We start from the raw sequence: 17591 nt of genomic DNA on the forward strand, positions 1-17591 counted from the left end.
TAATTAGGCACACAGACGTGGTAAGGTACACAGACGTGTTAAGGGACACAGAGTGACACAATCTTACAGACATTATGGTTTATTTAACTACTTCACGACCCGGTGGAGTAACTATTTTTGTTTGTATTGGGCTGTTACAGAACAAATTAAATATTTTGCAGGAAAAAAATATGGCTTTTAATGTATCTTAACACAGTATATGGAATTTCAGTCTTGTTTTAGTCCATAATATTATTAAAAATAACAAACATTAGGAAATGTTACATATATGTTAAGCAGCTAAAGGGCAGAATATCCCAAAGCTTTAGGCTGTGCCCTTTTTGTTGCCACACAACACATTTTGATCTCTTTTAAAAATATATTTTTAACACCTCTCTGGTCCCCACCTTATTAATGAATTTTACACTTAGGACCTCATTCAGAGTCGGTCGAAGCGGCCGCACGGTCGTACGCCACCGATGTTCGCTATACTGCGCATGCTTACAGTTCGCAATGCACGTGCGCAAACTAGCCGCTATGATCAGAAATTTCTCTCTCCTTGAACACAGCCAGGTCGGTAGTTTGAGTGACAGGATGAGGCGTTTGTGGGTGGTAACAGGGGAAGGTGCTTGAAAACGGGGGAGTGGAGATCCGAACGCAGGCGTGCCTAATTATGCAAACGGCGTTTTATGGGAGTGCATACGGTTTATGTGAGTGCATAATTAGCAAAGTAGCGTCATGGCACATGTGACATGGGAGGTTTTTACACTGACATGATCGTAGAGCTTAAGAGAGGGTATGATCAACCTTAAGCTCTACGACCACTTCCGATGGTTCCCGATGGTCTCGATTAATCCTTATATGCCCGGAGATGACGTGTAATGCGTATGAGAAGGGGGCGTATTTTTTTGTCTTCCGGGCGCTTCCTTCCCTTGGTCGGCCAGCAGCCGATCCGAACTTAGGGACGCAACTTGCGAGGGAATCATTTGCATTTCCGGCCCCTTTTCCCGTACGACCGTGCGGCCGCTTCGACCGACTCTGAATGAGGTCCTTAATCCGGCCCTGCTAAGTTGTAAAGTGTAAAGTGCCCATGTGTAAGAGCCCTCTGGCTCCCTCTCCTCTCTGATTGCATCCATCCAGCACAGCTGGAACATACTGTAGCTGTGGGATACGTGACCGCAAAAGACAAGGATAGCCTAAGGAAGGCATGTAGTGTGACATTTATAGAAGTGCATTCTCAGCTCCCATTGTGCTAAATGCATGAATTAATGCACTACTGCAAATGGGGTGTCAGAGGAATCATGAGCAAATAAAAAATTGCCGCCCTTTAAAAAATTGTAGCCCCTTAAAAACTGTATTTTGTGGTCCCCCTTGTATTTTCTGTATAGCGCTACCCTTGTCTGTATTTTTGTTATAGATGCCCATCTTGTCTGTATTCTCCTTATAGTGATTTCCTCCACCTTTGTATTTTTGTTATAGTGCCGTCCTTGTCTGTATATTCCCTATAGTGACCCCCTTGTCTGTATATTCCCTATGTTGACTCCCCTTGTCTGTATATTCCCTATAGTGACACCACTTGTCTGTATATTCCCTATAGTGACCCCCCTTGTCTGTATATTCCCTATAGTGCAGCCCTTGTCTGTATATTCCCTACGGTGACCCCCTTAGTCTATATATTCCCTACAGTGACCATCCTTGTCTGTATATTCCCTATAGTGACCCCCCTTGTCTGTATACTCCCTACAGTGACCCCCCTTGTCTGTATACTCCCTATCGTGCTGCCCTTGTCTGTATATTCCCTACAATGACCCCCCCTTGTCTGTATATTCCCTATAGTGACCATCCTTGTCTGCATATTCCCTATAGTGACCCCACTTGTCTGTCTACTTCCTATAGTGACCCCCCTTGTCTGTATACTCCCTATAGTGCTGCCCTTGTCTGTATATTCCCTACGGTGACCTCCCTTGTCTGTATATTCGCTATAACAACCCTCCCTGTCTGTATATTCCCTATATTGACCCTCCCTGTCTGTATATTCCCTATACTGACCCTCCTTTTATGTATATTCCTTATAATGACCCTCCTTGTCTGTATATTCCCTACAGTGACCATCCTTGTCTGTATATTCCCTATATTGACCCCCCTTGTCTGTATACTTCCTCTAGTGAACCCCCTTGTCTGTATATTCCCTATAGTGACCCCCCTTGTCTGTATATTCCCTATAGTGCAGCCCTTGTCTGTATATTCCCTATGGTGACCCCCCTAGTCTGTATATTCCCTATAGTGACCATCCTTGTCTGTATATTCCCTATAGTGACCCCCCTTGTCTGTATATTCCCTATAGTGACCATCCTTGTCTGTATATTCCCTATAGTGACCCCCTTGTCTGTATACTCCCTATAGTGACCCCACCCTTGTCTGTATACTCCCTATAGTGCTGCCCTTGTATATTCCCTACGGTGACCCCCCTTGTCTGTATATTTGCTATAACAACCATCCCTGTCTGTATATTCCCTATATCAACCCTCCCTGTCTGTATATTCCCTATATTGACCCTCCCTGTCTGTATATTCCCTATACTGACCCTCCTTTTCTGTATATTCCCTAGAATAACCTTCCCTGTCTGTATATTCCCTATAGTGACCCCCTTTGTCTTTATATTCCCTATGGTGACCCCCCCTTGTCTGTATATTCCCTATACTGACCCTCCTTTTCTGTATATTCCTTATAATGACCCTCCTTGTCTGTATATTCCCTATAGTGACCCCCCTTGTTGTGGCCTGTGGGGGGTAGGACAAGATGCGGCCTTTGGGCCATGTAGCAGCATAGGTAGGTTGTGGCCTGTGGACCGTAGAACAAGATGCGGCCTTTGGGTCATGTAGCAGCCTTGGCAGGTTGTGGTGTCTGAAGAAGGTTACAGGTGGGGGTACACTGGGTTGCATAGTTTGGATGCTGGGTTGTGACCTGTGCTGCTGGGTTGACACAAACGGTGGTACGCTGGATTGCGTACTTTGGATGCTGGATTGTGGCCTGTGCCGCTGGGTTGACACAATCACTTGGACACTGGACACTGGAGAGTGGCCTGTGCCACCGGATTGACACAATCACTTGGACGCTGGAGAGCGGCCTGTGTCGCCGGGTTGACACAAGAAGCTGGATGCTGAAGTGCAGCCTGTGCTGCTGGGTTGACACAAGCAGCTGGATGCAGAACTGCGCACTCTGGACACAAGTGGCAGGTAGTTTATATGTGGACCGTGCCACCTAGATGACACAAGCGGCAGGTAACAGAAGCAGACAGGAGAACTGGGTACTCGACTGGATAACAGGAGACAACACCAAAAAAGGAAACACATGGAACACTATCACCAGCATCGGAGCTGCGTTCACACCAGAAGGAAATAGCCATAGGAACCAATCCAGAACAGAGCAGGGATGATGGACAGTTGATGGGAGGAGTTCAGGGAATGGTCCCCCGGCATTCACATGAGCGGCTTGTGACAGTATCCCCCCTTAATGAGGGGTTAAGGAACCCCTAAACCCTGGTTTCCCAGGAAAGTTCTCAAAAAAAAATTTCTTCAGGATAGGAGCATGTAAGACTCTTTCGAGAACCCAGGAGCGCTCCTCTGGTATATAGCTTTTCCAGTGAACTAAAAATTGAAGGCTGCACCATGAAAGTCTGGAATCAAGGTTCTTCTCTACCACAAACTCCTGGCGACCCTGGACGAGGACTGGTAGAGGTCTGACTGAACATCTAGGAGAAAACCTGGAGTAGAAGACTTAAGAAGTGAAGAGTGAAATGTATTTTTAATCCTGAGTGTCCTGAGTAACTGTAATTGAAATGCAACTGGATTGATTTGTGAAATGATCCTGAATGGGCCAATGAATTTGGGACCCAGTTTTTGTGATGTCTGACAAAGATTAATGTTCCTGGAGGACAGTCACATCAAGTCTCCCACTTTGAATTTACATGGTCTACGATGTTTGTCAGCTCAGCACTCAGGGTGTGCTGTATCTTCCTCCAGACTGATCAAAACCTTGAGACAGATGAAGATGGTGGAGCTCCAGTTGATGTGATTTCAAAAGAGTTACTTCTAGGATGAGTCCCAAGATTACAGAAAAACTGAGAAACAGAAGAAGCAGAATGGCAGGAATTGTTAAAGGAAAATTCGGCAAATGGCAATAGAGGAACCCAGTCATTTTCATATTTCGAGATGAAACAGCGGAGGTACTGTTCTGAGGACTGATTGGCCTGCTCCATCTGTCCATTGGATTGTGGATGATAACCCGAGGAAAGACTCACATTGATACGCAGGTCAGTACAAAAACGGGCAACAAACTGTGACCCACGATCTGAGACAATGTCTGATGGAAGCCCATGAAGTCTGAAGACATGCTTTAGAAATAATGCAGACATTTCCTTAACTGATGGTAATTTGGTAAGAGGCACAAAATGAACCATTTTGGAGAATCGGTCAACAATCGTCCAAATGACAGAACAGCGGGAAGACAATGGAAGGTCAACAACAAAGTCCATAGCAATATGGGTCCAAGGCTTAGAAGGCATAGGCAAAGGACATAGAAGCCCAGAAGGGGTAGTCCGGAGAGTCTTATTCCTGGAACAGACGTCACACCCCATTACAAACTCATGAGTATCCCGAGACATGGACTGCCACCAAACAGAATGGGACAGAAGTTCCAAAGTCCTAGAAATGCCTGGGTGACCCACAGCTTATGAAGAGTGAAAGTCCTTTAAGACTGTTTTGCAAAACTTCTCAGGCACAAACAGCACACCTGACAGTTTTTCAAGAGGAGCTTCAGACTGACAAGTCCTGAGAGAATCTGCCATGGTCCTGGTCAAGGCTACATGAATCCTGGAAGTCAGAATGATGGTTTCTTCTGAAGAAATTTAAAGCTGGTTGAAGGAGAAACTTCGAGAAAGGGCGTCCGCCTTTATATTCTTAGACCCTGTCTGGAAGGAGATAATATAATTAAACTGGGTGAAGGACAGAGCCCAACAAGCCTGCCTTGCATTCACCCTCTTAGCTGTTTCGATGTAAGCCAGATTCTTATGGTCTGTGAGAACCATCACCACATGATTAGCCCCCTCTAACCAGTGCCTCCAGTCCTCAAATGCCCATTTAATGGCTAGAAGCTCGCGGTTGCCAACATCATAGTTCCTCTCTGTGGAGTCGAATTTTTGGGAAAAGAATGCAAAGGTTGAAACTTGCCATCTTTGAGATCCTTCTGAGAGAGGTTAGCACCCACTCCAATCTCAGAAGTGTCCACCTCAACGACAATTGGCAGTTCTGGGTTGGGATGCCAAAGAACAGGAGCAGACACAAAAGCAGTCTTAAGTGCTTTGAAGGCTTGAATGGCAGTAGTTGACCAATTAGCAACCTCAGCTCCTTTTTTTGGTTCATTTTATGATGGGTGAAACAACAGAGGAGAAGTCTTTAATGAATCTGTGATAATAATTTGCAAAACCCAAAAAATTCTGGATGGCCTTCAATGTAGTGGGTTGTTCCCAATCCAAGATGGCCTTCACCTTGCCAGGGTCCATGGAGAAACCTTGCAAAGAAATAATGTAGCCTAAAAATGAGACCTCCTCCACGTCAAACTCACATTTTTCCAGCTTGGCATGCAAGTTGTTATCCAATAATCTTTGCAAGACCTGCCTCACATGCCTACGATGTTCCTCCATGGACTTGGATTAGATGAGGATGTCATCTAAATAGACCACTGCAAAGACTCCCAGAAAATCCTTTAACACCTCATTGATAAAATCTTGAAAGACAGCTGGGGCATTGGAAAGGCCAAATGGCATAACTAGATACTCAAAATGTCCAGAATGGGTGTTAAATACCGTCTTCCACTCATCTCCTTCTCTGAAGCGAATGAGGTTATAGGCGCCTCTAAGATCAATCTGTGAAAAAATGGAAGCCACACACAGTTGGTCAGAGAGAACAGAGATGAGCGGCAAGGGATATGCATTCTTGACTGTGATCTTATTTAGTCCACGGAAGTCAATGCAGGGTCAGAGTGATCCATCCTTCTTCTGGCCAAAGAAAAAACCTGCTCCTACTGGGGATTTATAAAGATGAATGAATCCCTTGTCCAGAGCCTCCTGAATATATTCCTGCATGGCTTTATCCTCCGGGATGGACAACGCATACAATCTGCCCTTTGGAAGCCTGGTACCCGGTAACAGATCAATGGCACAATCAAATGATCAGTGGGGTGGAAGGAAGGCAGCTTTTTTCTTCAAAAACACTTTGGCTAGGTCATGATAAAGAGCAGGAATGGATGAAGGTTCTGACGAGAAGGCAGCAGCAAGGCAAATGGGGTGAGAAAGGCACAGGGAGAAACAAGCAGATCCCCACTTGAGAATTTCTCTGGTTTGCCATTGGATCACCGGGTTATGCTTTTTCAGCCAAGGTAATCCCAACACTACTGGAGCAAGCGGACATTGGATTAGGAGAAAAGACAACTCTTCCAGATGCAGAGCCCCAATGGATAATTGTAATGGAGGAGTCCGAAAGGCAACCGTAACTTTAGAAAGACTTTCGCCATCCAGACCAATAACTGACACAGGACTGGATAAGGACTCAGCATTCAGGCCCAATGTTCTGAAAAAAATAAGGTCCATAAAATTATCCTCAGCACCGCTATCAACGAAGGCAGGGATGGAAACTTGAGCATTGGGCAAATTGATCACATGAGCTATGGTGAGAAGGACAGAACTTTCAGGGGCGATGGTTGCAAGGTCTAGATGTACCTCCCATAGCTCATCTAGACCTTGCCTTTTCCCGTCTTTACTGGGTAAAGTTGGGCCAAATGTCCTTTACTGCCACAGTAGAGGCAAAGACCCAACGAATGTCTCCTACGTTTCTCTTCGGACGGAAGATGAATCACTCCCAGTTGCATTGGTTCTTCAGGCTCAGATGAAGCCATCCATACCGGAGATCATGGAGGTAGAGAAGGCAGATCTCTTGGGGTCGCCGGTCTATATGAATGGCCAAACTCTAGAGGTCATCTAAGGAATCCGAAGAAGGATGTTGAACTAGGATATCCTTTATTTGATTGGACAGTCCCAAACAAAACTGGCTTCGTAAGGCCAGGTCATTCAAACCCACATCAACGGCCCATTTCCGGAATTCCGTACAATAGTCCTCGACTATTCTATTCTCCTGTTTCAAGGACCTGAGATTCGCCTCCGCCATATCGGCTTTATCGGAGTCATCATAAAGTAGACCCAATGCGGCAAAAAAGGAGTCCACAGTTTGTAATGCCGTACTACTGGAGGGAAGACCAAAGGCCCAAGTCTGAGGGTCTCCCTGTAATAGGGAAATTATGATACCTATGAGCCCAAGAACCTGAGCCGGAGCTTAAAATAGAGTTTGCAACTCTCCTTGAAATTCAAGAAATCCTTCCAATTCCCTGAATACCAGTCAGGCAGATTAAGCTTAGGTTCAAATGCTGCAGGGGCTGAAGCACCTCGAGTCTCCTCAACATGAAGAGAAAGCACCTGTACTTACTGAGTTAGTGCCTGAATCTGTGCGGCCAGAATTTTAGCAGGATTTTGTAAGGGATCCATGCTTTATGAACAAAAGAAGAATACCCTAATACGACAAAAAGTCTCGGTTTAGGGGCCGGTGATAATGTTAAGGTACGGGTATTATCTTTTGAGGGAATTGTCCTGCAACAGCCTTGAGAGCTGGAACACTTGGTTAGCTTCGGCTGTGGAGCAGCTTTGAGGGCTGGTAAGTCTTGGACTAGTCGGGGCCATTAGGTAGTGTGGTAAGATGCGGCCTTTGGGCCGTGCAGCAGCCTTGAGGGCTGGTAAGCCTTGGCTTGTTGTGGCCAGTGGGCCGTAGGACAAGATGCGGCCTTTGGGTCATAGAACAAGATGCGGTCTTTGGCCTGTGTAGCATCCTTGGCAGGTTGTGGCTGTGGGCCGTGGAATAAGATGCAGCCTTTAGGCAGTGTAGCAGCCTTGACAGGCTGTGACCTTTGGGCCGTAGAACAAGATGCGGCCTTTGGACCGTGTAGCAGCCTTGGCAGGCTGAGGCCTGTGGGTCGTAGAACAAGTTGCGGCCTTTGGGCCGTGTAGCACCCTTGGCAGGCTGTGACCTGTGGGCCGTAGAACAAGATGCGGCCTTTGGGCCATGTAGCAGCCTTGACAGGCTGTGGCCTTTGGGCCATAGAACAAGATGCGGCCTTTGGGTCGTGTAGCAGCCTTGGCAGGCTGTTGTGGTCTGAAGAAGGACCTGTGCTGCTGGGTTGACACAGGCGGGGGTATGCTGGGTTGCGTACTTTGGATGCTAGATTGTGGCCTGTGCTGCCAGGTAGACACAAGCGGTGGTATGCTGGGTTGCGTAGTTTGGATGCTGGATTGCGGCCTGTGCCGCCAGGTTGATACAATCACTTGGACACTGGAGAGCAGCCTGTGTCACCGGGTTGACACAAGCAGCTGGATGCTGAAGTGCGGCCTGTGCCATCAAGTTCAAACAAGTAGCTGGATGCAGAACTGCACACTCTGGACACTGAGTGCAGTCTGGGCCACCTGGATGACACAAATGGCAGAGCGTGGATATACAGACCATGCTGCCTAGATGACACAAGCAGCAGGTAGTTTATATGCGAACCATGCTGTCTAGATGATACAAGTGGCAGGTAACAGAAGCAGACAAGAGAACTGGGTACTCGACTGGATAACAGGAGACAACACCAAAACTGGAAACACATGGAACCCTATCACCAGCATCGGAGCAGCGTTCGCACCAGAATGAAATAGCCGCAGGAACCAATCTAGAACAGAGCAGGGATGATGGACCGTTTATGGGAGGTGTTCACATGAGCGGCTTGTGACAATTCATTGATGATTTCAAAGAATTACACACGTTTACTTCATCAAAGCAAAAAGAAAGTAATAAGTAAGATTGAAGACTACAAGAGATCAGTAGAATCTCAAACTGGTCAGAAGTAAAAAATCTTAATATCTGACAATGGGGGAGAATATGAGATTAGAGATGTAGCAACCCCTCTAAACAAATAGTGCATTGAACATCAACGGACCATTGAATACATACCTGTGCAACACAGTTGCTGTACAAGGTAAAACACCATTAGAAGCATTGTCTGGAAGTAAGCCAAACATCAACCATCTCAGAGTACCCTATCCAGGACTAAGCAGAATATATGGCACTTACAGAAAAAGCTAAGGAAGCATTAAACCTTAAAGGGATTTTGTGATAATTGAATCTGTTAAGTAAAGATGAAATGTGACAACAAATGTGCATTTGACTTGTCCTAAAGTAATAAGCACCATGGACAGTCCAAGCACTTTGAAAGTAGACATCACTCTATCTGTGAGCCAGATAAAGTGGATCTAATAGTGCAACCTTTCTAGCAAGTGAAGATAATCCTGCTGCTATACTCACAAAGGAACTAACGTCACAATTACTAGTCTTCTTTCTAGAAAAATTTGGACTGTAATATACGAAGATATGTTGATATGTGTCACTGTTTATTTTTGATGCATAACCATTCTGTTTATCCAATATCACTGTGACCTTTTCTTTTCCTTGAAAAAACATTTGTGTTTGTCTGATTTTAATGTATGCATCTGATGCCCAAATATGTGCATTGGAACATACGATATTAAAATGCAGTGCACCTCTATATTTTTTCCTAGTTTATGTGTTTGCTTGCACCTACAGATCCAACAGACCCTCAACTACAACTACAACAAAAATACTCACAAAATGTCATGCCTCCCTAATGTGAGAATTGGAATAAACATTTTTCTCTCATCGTAAACTTGAGCCAGATACGGAAAATTTTTAGTCTGAGAATATACCTTCATAATAACCTAGGGTGTGAGTCCTTAACTGTATACTATAGCCTATGCAGATATTTTAAATTTAGATTTAAAACCTATATGAGGATTTTACTTTGTGAAAATTCCAGCCATTTTCAGTGGATCTCATCCAACTGGATTCCTCTTCTCTTGGTTGGCACTGATCATTTTGAACCTGAAAACACAGTAAAAAAACAAAACTTGTAACATTGCTAAAGTGGAAATATATCAACAGTACATACTGTATGGCATGGTAATTCAGTAGTGATAGTTATAGTGGGGAAACTTATTCCTAGGTACAGCCATGTCACAACATGGGAAACCTCCCAAAAAACTATTCACTGATAAATCATACAGATTATTCTCATATTAGAGCATACTCAAAGCATGCACTTAAAACATACAGGTTTAGTCTGTACATTTATATGGCCCTTTATTTCCCTTTTTAATGGGGTTGGGTGCTCTGAATCCCAAAGGTCAGAACACAGACGCCTGCATCCCGACTGGGTTAGGATACCGACACTTATCGGTCAGTGGGCCTGATTCAGAGCCGGACGCAATCAGCCGTTCGCCCGCAGTAGGTACGACCGTCCAAATGTCAAACCAAGCGCTCGCACGTGTGGTCGCTCGTAGCGCGTCTTTCGCCCCATATTTCCCGAACCCCTCCTCTAGCTAACGAGCGTCCGAAATAGCGAGCGCACTACTCGTTTTTTGTTGAAGTGTTCGCTCGCACAAGTACTACCGGAAGTAGGCCTATCATTTGTCGATTGCCTTGTTTCTCGTTCGGCAAACATCCGTGAATCGAGTGGTGCAAATCATTACCTTAATTTACTTAATTGTTGGTCGAATCTTTTCAATCTTGTTTCTATTTTGAATGTCAATAAACTTTATTGTTTGTTTTGTGTTCATTTTGGTCCGTAGTTTCCGTCCGTTTTTAACGGCAAACTTGTTGTTTATTTTAAATCCAAACGCTGTTTGTGCGGTTTTTTTTTGTTTTATTTAGGTTTATAATATTGAAAATGTATTTCTTTTTTTTTCCGGATTGTTGCTAACGCATCAAAATGCAGCAAGCCAATCCTAAGTCACAATATATTTTTATGGGTTGTTCACATGACTCACACATTAACCAATAGAATTGTTCATGTTATTTATGAAAGTACATTAGACAATCAAAATTTAGGGGTCCCTGTAATAAAACTGATTTGTCTTAAAAAAAAACAACATTGCCATCATGAGAGCCAGTGCTTTTACACGGCGTGAGCTGCTGGTGCTCACAGACGTAATGGATCGCCATATAACGGACAGGCCGCCCCCGTCACCAACATGCTCAAGCGTTGGGCGTACGTGGAGGTGTGGCGCAGGCTGCGGACAATGGGCTATCGGAGGACCATCGGCCAATTGGAGCGCCGGTGGTCTGATTTACGCCGCCAGCCCCCACACCTGCTTGTGCATCTTCAGATGAGAATCCGTTGGCGTAAGTGGATATTTGAATGTTTATATATCTATGACAATCTTTTTTTAATTTTTGTCTTTGCTAATGTAAATTTGCATTAATGCGTGTGCATGTGTGCAGTATGCATTTTTTTTGGCTAAATGAGACCTTGTTAATGTTGTTTCTTTTTTTTTTCTTTTGGGTTAATGTTTTACATTTAAATTGTTTTTTGGAATACTTAATTGCTAATATTCCAAACTATACATCATTTAGGTCAGGAGCGGATCCTGAGACAGAGTCGGAGGCCTGCCCGACCCCTCTCCCCAACTCCCACCATCTCCTCCCCTGCCCACTCCTCCCAAATTTCTCCACCCTCCCCTGACCTGGACATCCCTATTTCCCCTCCCTCTCCTGCTCCCCAAATCCAAATAACCCCTCCCTCCCCTGTCCTACCCATCCACATTCCCACACCCTCCCCTGATGCACCCACTCTTGATTGTACTCCCTCCCCTTTATCCCCACCGGAAATTACCCCACCTTATTCGGATGTCCACTTGCCCACTTCATCGGAGGATGAGGATCTGGGCCAACCTGGCCCTGAAGCTGCAGGTATTTTGTTTTTTATGTGTGCAATTAATCTGTGAAAAGGTGCCCTATATGCATACACTGTGGTATCCCTGAATACAATCTAAGGCCAGTCCAAATTTTTTTTGTTTTTTTTGTTTTGGTTAAATCATCCTTTGTTTTTTTTGTTGGGTGCTAATTAATGAAAAATTTCGTCCCAAATTTTAACATTAAAATGTATTCATTTTTTTATGAGTTGTTCTTTAGGTGTTTTTTTTTGGTGAAATAAAATTTTGCCCGATTGTCTTCATTTTTCATAACAAAATATTTTTTTAAAAATCCACATATGCCAGAGCCAAATACAAGTTTCATTGTGCTTTTTAAATTTGTTGTCAAAAATCAAAATACAAATTGTGTAAGGATTATTTCAGATGCCAAAGTGATTGTTCAACCCACTATTCTCATGTTCATGTTGTTGTAAGTTTTTTTTTGTGCCAATTGGTAATTTAGGCAAGTTCATGTAACCACCATATTTGTGTTTTCAAAATTTAGCATGGTATGTTAACTAATTTTCGTTGAAAATCATACTGTTGTTTATTTTGTTTTTGCATTTTATAAATAAATTTTATTAAAACACAGATTTGTTTTTCAACAGACCCAAGGAGGCGGGATCATCAGATTTTGTCCCATATTCTAGACATGAGGGGCCATTTGGTGCAGCTGCTTGTGTTCATGGACCATTTAATTTCTTTTTTGCACAATTAATATGTTTTTCATTTTTGTTTTTGTTAATAAAATTAGTTTTTTTCTAAAAATCTTAGTGACTCAAACATTAGCTCACAAGGTCAATCAATGTGTTTGCTTGTTTTTTTTTGTTTTTGGGTTTTTGAATTTGCATATGAAAATGCAAACAATGTTCCAGACTAAAATTTATTTAAAAAAAAAAAAAAAATGAGTGGTTTACCAAAAATTGTAGACATATTTTGTCAGTCCACAAATTGGGTAAATTCACATTAACTCCATAATGTTTTGCTAGAATACCCTTATGTAGTTATTTAATTTCTTAAAAATTATAAATGCAACTCCCAAAATAGGAAAATAAAGAGGAAAAAAGGTTGGGCAAACTATGCCAACATGTTGTTAATTGTTAGGTTAAAAAGACAAAAATACCAAACCCCCCCCCAAAAAAAACACTTGGAAATTAATTTCAAAGGTACTGTACATTTGTGAAAGGCTTTTGTGGTTTTTTCATGTAAAACTAAAAAAAATATAAATTCAAAATTGTTTAATACACATTAGCTCACAAACCAAAAAATATGCACACAAATTGTTGTAAATCAAAATCAAGAACTGGTTGAAGATGGTGCATGCCAACATGTCCAAAATCAGGTAAAAAACACATTTGTCCAGGTGTAAAGGTCATTTGTGAGTCATTATTGTCACAGGCGATCAATTTCAGGAAGTAAGAAGGTTGTTGTTTGGATTTTGCAAAAAAAAATAAAAAAAAAGGTTAAAATTCAAAACATAGGATAGTTAACACACATAATTTACATTATTCCCAATGTCAACAAATGAAAAAAAAAGGAAAATCAAATACCTGAAAAAACGAGTAACTACATCATCACATATGGCCCCCCTGACACTCAACCTCGGGGGGGCCATCCTCAGGCAAGGCATCCTCTGGCTGCATTGGGACACCACTCCTCATGGCGATGTTGTGAAATATCCCACACAGGACCACAATTTTGGAAACCATAGCCGGCAAATACATGAGGTCACCACCAGAGCGGTGGAGGCATCGAAATCGGCCTTTTAAAAGGCCAATGCAGCGCTCCACCACCTGCCTGGTGGCAGTAAGTGCAGAATTATATTGACTTTGTGGCCCTGGTGTAGGAACCAAATAAGGAGTGAGCAGCCACGGCGTGCAAGGGTAACCACTGTCTCCTGTGAAAAAAAAAAACATTCAGTACCATTTCTAAGTCAACAGTGTTTATTTTAAAAATTAAGGGTACCATTTACCCAGGAGCCACGCATCAACAGCTTGTAGGTTGTTTAATTTGTGCCAAAGGCCTGATTGCCGGATGACAAATGAATCGTGCACTTCCTGGTAATTTGGCATTCAGGGACAGGATCTGGAGGGAGGCATCACATACCACCATTACATTCATTGAATGGAAATGTTTTCGGTTCCTAAATATTGCCTCCAGTGCTGCTGGAGGCTGAAGTGGTATGTGAGTGCCGTTCACAACCCCTATGATGTGTGGGAAGCCTGCAATTTTGAAAAGTTTCTGCTTAACCACATTAAGGGAACCCATATCCAATGGCATATTAATAAAATGATGGAGGTGCTTAAATAGTGCATCCATTACCGCCCTCAGGATCCTTGAAAAGGAGGATTGTGAAATTCCAGCAACGATGCCAACTGTGGTCTGGAAGGATCCTGAGGCGCAAAAATGTAACACCGACTTTAACTGCGTAAGTGGTGGTATTGTTAATTTGCCTTTCAAGATCACTCTCTATTAATGAAAGAGTGTCTAGGATGATTTGGGGGGGTAGGCGATAACGCCTTAAGACCACATCATCAGGCATTCCAAAAAGGGTGACACGTGTTCTAAATATCTGGGGCCTCGCACGCCTACGATGCCTACGCCTAGGAGGATGTTCAGGTTGGTCGGGGTCGTGGACCATCGCCACTATAATTCGCCCAACATAAATCTGAAATGTTAGACAATGTAGTTATTTTTTCGAAATTTAACAATGAGAAAATATACTTATCTTTTTTACACATTAAGAAGAATCTTACAGGGTTAGGTAGTGACATCTTGAAGTAAACCTACGAATTAGATTTTTCATATAAATAATGTTAAAATTTACACAAAATTAAGACAGGCTAAGGCTAAAATATAAAGAATGCATGCACTACACAGATGTTATTCTAGGATTGTACAAGAAAATTTTAATGTACGCTTAAGCCATAGACAGGAGATGAGCAAATATATGCAATACAGGTTACAAAATAACGGTTAATGGTATGCTTAAGCCATAGACAGGAGATGAGCAAAATATACGCAATACAGGTTACAAAATAACGCTTAATGGTACGCTTAAGCCATAGACAGGAGATGAGCAAAATATACGCAATACAGGTTACAAAATAATGCTTAATGGTACACTTAAGCCATAGACAGGAGATGAGCAAAATATACGCAATACATTTCGAATTTATAATGGGAAAAAAAACCATTGCCAAAAATAAAAAAAAAATTACATACACCTATCTGCATAGTGTGACCCCTTAAATAAACATGAAAAATTAATAAAAATAACAGGGTCTAATATATGACAAAAAATACTTACCGCACAAAGACGATAACACCAAAAAACACAAGATCCACAATACCAAACGTAAAAAAAAAAAACTAAATAAAAGCAAAGGAAACACGTATTAACATTAAAAATGAAAAAGATATTTGCTAGTTCTAATCGACCAAAAATTAGTTCACAAAAACTTACCTCAACAAAAAAAAAAAAAATTTGCGAAAGAAAAAAAATGCGAAAGAAAATAAACAAACAGAAAACTCTTCAAAAATCCACCAAACTCTCCGCAAACAACCACTACTCCGATTAACTCTCACATGACAACCACTACAAACAACCCACCCCGAAACAAGGCCACAAAAAAGCCTTAAATAGACCGAACTTTCCCGCTCAAATCAATGACGCACAATAGATGCGCCCGTATAATGCACACGCATCTATAACAACGTCACGAGAGCCCACAATGGGTCTGCTGAATTCAAGGGTTTAATCATGTCCACTGAACAGCAGCAAAGCCAAAATCCAGGACCTCACAGTAAGTAGCTCCAAAATTAAAGTTACCACCAAAAAAAAATAAATGTTTTTTTCTAAATTTTGTGTAAGGTGTTGAGACTGACAATGAGGAGGCTGTGGGGCCTAGTACTCAGGCCAGGGCCAAACGAAAAAGGCAGCCGCAATTCACAAGAAAGGAGATGGAGGCTTTGGTGCAAAAGTGCATAGATAACCTGGCACAGGCACCCCAAAATATGGGTGCAAGCCAGAGATGGAAACTGTGGGAGGAAATAGCCAGTGCTGTCAATGGGGTTGGTGACTTTGTCCGTTCAACCAAAGAGGTCAAACGCCGGTACGTAAATGCTCTCACCTAATTCCCAAAATGTGGAGGAACATTTAAAATCTAAAATTGCTTTTTTTAACCAAAAGATGGAGTGACTTCAAATATCAGCTAAAGCAAAAGTTGGTTGATAGGGCTAGGCATGCAGGGGGGACAGGTGGTGGGCCAAACCCTGTGTCCCTGGAACTGACCGATTTGGAGGAGCTGGCACAGGGGTGTGTGCAGGAAGAGGAGGTGTTTGGCGTGTCCAACGTGGACACAGACATGCCAGACTTTGCGGCTCCACATGTTCCCGCAGGTAATTTAGATAAAACTGTTTAAATTTGTTTTTTGTGGAAACTTAAAAATGTACTAATATTTGTATGATCTCTCTTTTTCACACAGACACAGAAGAGGACGAGTCTGCTCCAGAACTGAGGTTTGGCCGCAGTAGATCTGCTGGCTCCGCAGGGAAGGAAGCAGTATTTCCGGCTGGGGACCCTGTGGCAGACAGTCCAGGGCCTTCCCCCTCGCAGGCAGTGGCCCTTCTCTCAGATCTCAATGAGAAAATGGATAAAAACACAGAGATTCTGATGAGGATGGACGCCAATCTGCTACGGGTGGCGGACGCCCTGGAGGAAAACGCTGCGGCCAGTGTCAGAATAGCTAATGCCCTGGAGCAGCTCGTCCGCCTGCGCATGTTGGAGCCGGCCTCCCTTCCTGCCGGAACATCAGGGCCCTCCACCTCTGGCGCAACATCGCCCATCTCTCCAAATGTGCCTAGCCCTATGCCTAGGCCAGAGGAAACACCAGCTACCTCTGGCCAGGCAAGGCGTACAACCAGACGGACAAAGTCATGCTCCCTCCAACATCAAGCCAAGCGGGGGAGAAGGCGTTGACAGCACTGGCTAATTCCCCCAAATTCCATCTCTGTGTTTGCCCCATATTGTTGCACCACAAAACCTCCCTCTCCTTTCTTGTGAATTGTTTTTTATTTTAAACATTACTTTATTTTTTGGATCTAAGAAAAAAAAAACATTTGGCTGGAAAAAATGCCACATTTCTACCAAAATGTGAACATTTAATTTTTGAAAAATAAAAATCCCTAAAAAAAAAATTGTGTGTCAAATTCATTAGCAAATGGCTAAAAGGGACTGGAACAAACATACTTAAATACATAACAAAGGTCATATACTTAAAAAAATGTTTAATTTAAAAAAACATAAGGTAATGGGTAAGTAAACAATAACACAAGCAAAGCAATTAGTAGCTGATTGTCTTTCTGTATTGTAACCAAAATGTTAAAAAAACTTTATAAATAAAAAAAAAAAGTGTTGGGCTTTTTAAAAACAAAAAAAAATCTGACAACAACATGCGTACGGAATATAGCAAAAACGTCAAGCATGTTTACCTTTATTTAAACATTTATTTTGTGATTGCTGTGATTTCAAAACACAAACAAATAGGAACACAACATGCATTCCAAATTTAGCTAATAAATCATGACCCATGCAAATCACCTTCTCCCAAGTGATCCAATTATTAGGTGATTGGTCTTGTGCCTTGTAAAGGAGAATAGCAAAACATCGATTCGCTAAGGGAGCTACGAAGAGACCATCGTCTTTGCG

General features: G+C 42.7%; 1 protein-coding gene across 2 annotated transcripts in view; it reads right to left on the reverse strand.

The window, feature by feature from the left end:
• ELAPOR1 (endosome-lysosome associated apoptosis and autophagy regulator 1) overlaps positions 1-17591 on the reverse strand; it is a 529163-nt gene that overhangs the window by 333919 nt on the left and 177653 nt on the right. For both annotated transcript variants that reach the window (XM_088445747.1, XM_088445746.1), the window contains one exon: positions 9933-10013. In XM_088445747.1, coding sequence (XP_088301873.1) covers positions 9933-10013 — 81 coding nt within the window. The remainder of the gene's footprint in view (positions 1-9932; positions 10014-17591) is intronic.

The sequence above is a fragment of the Taudactylus pleione genome, unplaced genomic scaffold (genome assembly GCF_031769625.1).
Source record: "Taudactylus pleione unplaced genomic scaffold, aTauple2 ptg000387l, whole genome shotgun sequence".
Classification (NCBI taxonomy): Eukaryota; Metazoa; Chordata; class Amphibia; order Anura; family Myobatrachidae; genus Taudactylus; species Taudactylus pleione.